The sequence below is a fragment of the Argiope bruennichi genome, chromosome 10 (assembly GCF_947563725.1).
Source record: "Argiope bruennichi chromosome 10, qqArgBrue1.1, whole genome shotgun sequence".
Lineage (NCBI taxonomy): Eukaryota > Metazoa > Arthropoda > Arachnida > Araneae > Araneidae > Argiope > Argiope bruennichi.
In genome coordinates this window covers 16,225,982-16,231,129 of record NC_079160.1, presented here as the reverse complement: position 1 = coordinate 16,231,129, position 5,148 = coordinate 16,225,982, and the positions used below count along the sequence as shown (strand labels likewise).

At 26.9% G+C, this 5,148-nt stretch overlaps 1 protein-coding gene across 1 annotated transcript; it reads right to left on the bottom strand.

The window, feature by feature from the left end:
• Positions 1–493: 493 nt before the first annotated feature.
• Positions 494–3,994, bottom strand: LOC129988136 (gastrula zinc finger protein XlCGF57.1-like). Its single transcript, XM_056096281.1, has one exon. The coding sequence runs from the start codon at positions 2,952–2,954 to the stop codon at positions 1,749–1,751; it is 1,206 nt and encodes a 401-aa protein (XP_055952256.1). The 5' UTR covers positions 2,955–3,994; the 3' UTR covers positions 494–1,748.
• Between the last annotated feature and the right edge of the window lie 1,154 nt (positions 3,995–5,148).

Below are 5,148 nucleotides of genomic sequence, written 5' to 3'. Positions count from 1 at the left end.
GAATAAGAATGCTTATATGGCTTGAGAAGAGAAGCATCAATTACTATGATAAATTCATAGCTACTAATGAGATATTAAAGTCAAAATGAATATAAACAAAATATCATGAAAAAAAAAACGCTCATAGCCTAAAAAAAAAAAGCACAGCATTCAAAAAAATGTTTTTTTTTAAGTATTAATTAAAAAAAATAATTTCATCAAACCCTCTTTGTATAGATTAATCATGAGGTTTCAAAATGACACTAAAAAATGAAATACTACATTTCACATATTAATTAGACAGTTTACCATACATATATATGACTTGAAAGAAAATTTCACTCTTTTTTAAAAAAAAATTTTCAGTTTTTCTATTTTTCACGAATGCTAAGAATGAAATTTTCATATTTTATATATTGATGAAAATCAATTTTTTAATTAATTGTCCTAAACTTGCATTAACACATTGCTTATACTTCAGTATTTGAAATAAATCTTACATATGAGACATATGTGAAAAAGCAAAAATTTATTTAATGTTAGCATTCAATAGAATTTCAATGTACTAATAAACATATGCTTTATAAATAAGATATTTTCAATGCAAATGATTATCTTATATATAATGTTATAATGCACAAAGAATTTATTTAGAATGAGAAATCCTACTGTACCAAAAAAGTTTAATTATTTTATAGTTCCTCTACTACAGATTGTCCTGAACGAATAACCACATAAAGCTAATTTCTCATTGAGTAATTGATAATTCTAAATCCATTACATAAAATTTAGTTAAACCAGTTGAGTGATAACAATATACATTTACAACCTGGAATTTGAAGGTAATCAGATTCAAATGCAAGTTTCAATCTCCATTGACCATTTAAAGCAAGTAGTTAAGTTTTCAATCAGTTTTTAAGTAATAAAAAGTCTCAAAACAATTTTCAAGTTAGGAAGCACATTTCAGTAATAATAAGGTGAAATAAATTTTATTTGCTTTAAATACCATTTATCAAATAAATTTCAGTTTGATTTATTTGAATCATTCATTTTCTTGCTTTTTCTAGATGTTGCACTATTGAACAGGCACAAAAAAAAAACAATTTTTTAATTTATATATAAAAGTCTGTATTAAATCATTACAAAAGTTTTTCTAAAACCTTTGTATTTCACAAAATTTGTAAAACAATCTGAAGAAAATCTGCTCAGTAATCAGAACTTTTATAAACATATATATATTCAGAATATATGAATATATATTTCAGAAAAAATAGGCATTTACATTTTTTTTATATAGATTAATATTTCAAATATTCTTCTATATACCGTGTATTTTTATTCTTATATTGTAAAAGTGCAAGTGCTTGAAATGCTTAAATTTACAGATGTAAGAATACAATATAATAAAGATTGGCTTTCCCTTATCAGTAGGTTAATATAGTTTTACAGCTTGTTTATGAGAGCATGTTTCAGTCATATTGTATACACGATGTACATAATATTCATGATCCTGGAAAGATAATTTTTAAGCAGTATTACTTTTACCTGTCCTTAATAGAACATATTCTGCTGCATTTACTAGGTACAAAGCTTTTAATTAAAATGCATAAAAAAAATTCTTTAAAATTACTTTTTTAGAAAAATGCTGTTTTAGAAACTTTCTACATACGACGTTTTATTTCTTTTTAAAAGAAAATATTATTCTAAACTAATTCTATTAATAAAAGTCTTTTTTTTTTTTTACTTTTACCAGTACCTCAAAAGTTGAGTCATTCTTTTGTGTGAGTTGATATATGCCACTTTAAAACACTTTTTCGAGAAAACTTTTTGTTACATATGTTGCAGACATTAGGTTTCTCTTTTGTGTTAGGACGTAAATTCATCTTTAAACTGCTTTTCTTAACAAATTCTCTGTTACTTTTTTTACTAACAAAAGACTTTTTTGTACATAAATGTAAATGTCTTTTTTTATGAAGCTTTTCAGCAAATGTTCTGTAACATATTTTATAAACATGAGGTTCCTCTTTTGTATGGGAAAGTAAATGTCTTTTTAAATTATATTTTTTAGTGAATGCTATATTACATATTTCACAAACATGAGGTTTCTCTTTGGTATGGATAAGCAAATGGGTTTTTAAATTACCTTCTTTAGCAAATGATCGGTCACATATTTCACAAACATGGGGCCTCTCTTTTGAATGAGTAAATAAATGAATTTTTAAACTATATTTTTTAGCAAATTTTCTATTACACAATTCACAGACATATGGTTTCTCTTTCGTGTGAGTTAAGAAATGGTTTTTTAAATTATACTTTTTAGCAAATGCTCTATTACACAATTCACAAACATAAGGTTTCTCTTTCGTATGAGTTAAGAAATGGGTTTTTAAATTATACTTTTTAGCAAATGCTCTATTACACAATTCACAAACATAAGGTTTCTCTTTTGTGTGGGTTAATAAATGGTTTTTTAAATTATACTTTTTAGCAAAAGCTCTATTACACAATTCACAAACATAAGGTTTCTCTTTTGTGTGGATTAATAAATGGATTTTTAAATTATTCTTTTTAGCAAATGCTCCAGTACACAATTCACAAATATAAGGTTTCTCTTTTGTGTGGGTTAATAAATGGATTCTTAAATTATACTTTCTAGCAAATGCTCCATTACACAATTCACAAATATACGGTTTCTCTTCTCTGTGGGTTAATAAATGGGTTTTTAAATTATACTTTTTAGCAAATGTTCTATTACACAATTCACAAACATAAGGTTTTTCTTCCTTGTGGGTAAATAAATGAGTTTTTAAATTATACTTTTTAGCAAATGCTCCATTACACAATTCACAAATATAAGGTTTTTCTTTTGTATGGGTTAATAAATGGGTTTTTAAATTATATTTTTTAGCAAATGTTTGATAACACACTTTGCAAACATCAGATTTGTCTTTCTTAGAAGTTGGTACATAATTCATTAACCCACATTCTTCACTCAAATATACATCACAAGCATGAGATTTTTCTTTTGCATGTGTAAGTAAATGTCTCTTTAAATTAGACTTCAGGACAAATCTCTGTTGTGGTATTTTTTCTCTTTCTTCATTGAATGCAATTCTTGCCTTTATCACATTTGGTCAGCTCACAGGGTGTTTTTTGATTCCATTACAAATCAAATAATTCTCCACATATGCTTAATAGATGTACATAGTGCCATCGTTAACAATTGATTAAAAGGAAAACGGATCTCTACATATGGCTACGACTGAAGAACACAGAGATGTAGTAATAATAATTTCTGAAGCTTTCTAAAGGTGAAATATCCTTAAATATAAGAAATTAAACTATACATGTGAATGACTAGTGATGACAAGTTTAGGAATTTTTAACAACAAAGGCGGTTTTTCTCAAATTTACACAATTACTCACTTCAAAACCAACTCCATAACTTCGCAAAAATTATTCGGATATAAACAAAAATTAAGTAACTGCAATTATAAGCATGCAATGTCGTTCTTTCCCTATTCTGTTAGTTGATCATTTTACGATACAATCGTTTCATGCCTTAAAATCCACGTCATGTTCTGCTAAATCAGTTCCACGAGTTTCGGAATTCCGATTCTTGACGGGCTTTGTTTACTTTTTGTCACAGAGAAGGAGATTTGTGCTTTTTGTATATTTACACAGCTGTCGCATGACTACTTGATACACACATGCGCAATAGCGTGTATTTTTTATTTTTGGTTAGGAAGGAGCATAGCTCAACGTAAGTTTACCAGAAATATTCTTGCGATGATTGTATTCAATAGTTGATATTAGGCGACAGGTTTGGCGATCAAAAAAGTCTTACCGATATCTAAGGGTTATAGTAAGTTCCTGAAACGTTAAATTGGAAAGGGGACAAGGCTCGACTTAACTTCTAATTGGGACCCGGGCCAAAAACTTCTTTGGGGGCCTCTTTGCTAAAGTAGAAAACGTAAAATAAACTTTCTATTCGATTTAGGGACCCGGTTGTAACTGCCCCTACCTTAGTCAGACTCTGGAAAGGGAGGGTTCAAAACAGGCAAGAATTTTCCTTAACTGAATTAATTCTGAGTCTAGAAACAAATCTAAATGCAATGCAATATTCTTTATAAATTTTTTTTTAATTTTTTAAGCTTAAAAGAGCAATATGAAACTTCTGAGATAACAAATTTCTCACTATTTCAAGTAAAGTTAATTCAATTTCATTCTAACTCATCTCTAATCATTCCAAAATTTGAACTGTAATTCTTATTGATTAAATCATATTTCTTTTTTATTCTGCAGCCGTTATAGTGTCATTTTCTTTATAGTAATAATGTAATGAAGTATGATTTGTCAGAATATGATACCAAATTTCAAACGATTTCATTTTTGAGTATAAATAAAATTATTAAATATAATAATTAAAAAATAAAGTTTGTAAAATCGATTTTTTAGTATTCGTACATAATTGTAAATGCACTGGAATACCTCAATAACATTATTACAAATTAAAAAGTTAACTACAGTTTAGTTTAAATCTGTAAACTTTTAACTGTTTTTTAAAAGAAAAAATACTTTAAAAAATTCAAGAACTTGCTTGTTGTCCTTTTTATTTTTAACTTCAAATATTATAAATATTTCATTTTTTCAAGTCAGGATGTTAAGCTTTTTCTATTCAAATATAATTCCCCTTTACTTCTACTTACTATCATGTGAGGATTTTTCTTTTTTAAAATATTATTAATAAGTCTTTGATAATGCCATTAATTTCACAGTGATGTTGCAGAATCATCCTTCATAAAGATTTTAACAAGTAGGTTTTATTGTGAGAAATTTGAGGCTTTTTTTTTTTTTTTGTTGTTGTTGTTGATCAACAAATCTGTAGAAATGTGAAAGTATCTGTTGTTCCCTGTTTATTCTGTTGCAAAGTAGATAAATTTTACTGTTACACTTAAGAAAAATATTTCTGAAATGCAATACTTTTCTTCGTAAGGTAATCTTAGTGAAAGTATATCTTAGTAGACTGATGCATCTAGTAAAACAATTTTACCTGATATACTTAAACCAATTGGTAGTTTCTAGTTCATAGCAAATAGGAAGTAAGTTATCATGAGTAGGCTTAGCTAGAAAAGTTTTGCTTGCAGATTCTTTAAAATCTAGTTATTG

Bases quoted from the DNA above. Each gene is read 5' to 3' on its own strand.
- LOC129988136 (XM_056096281.1), bottom strand. From the start codon at position 2,954: ATGAATTATGTACCAACTTCTAAGAAAGACAAATCTGATGTTTGCAAA.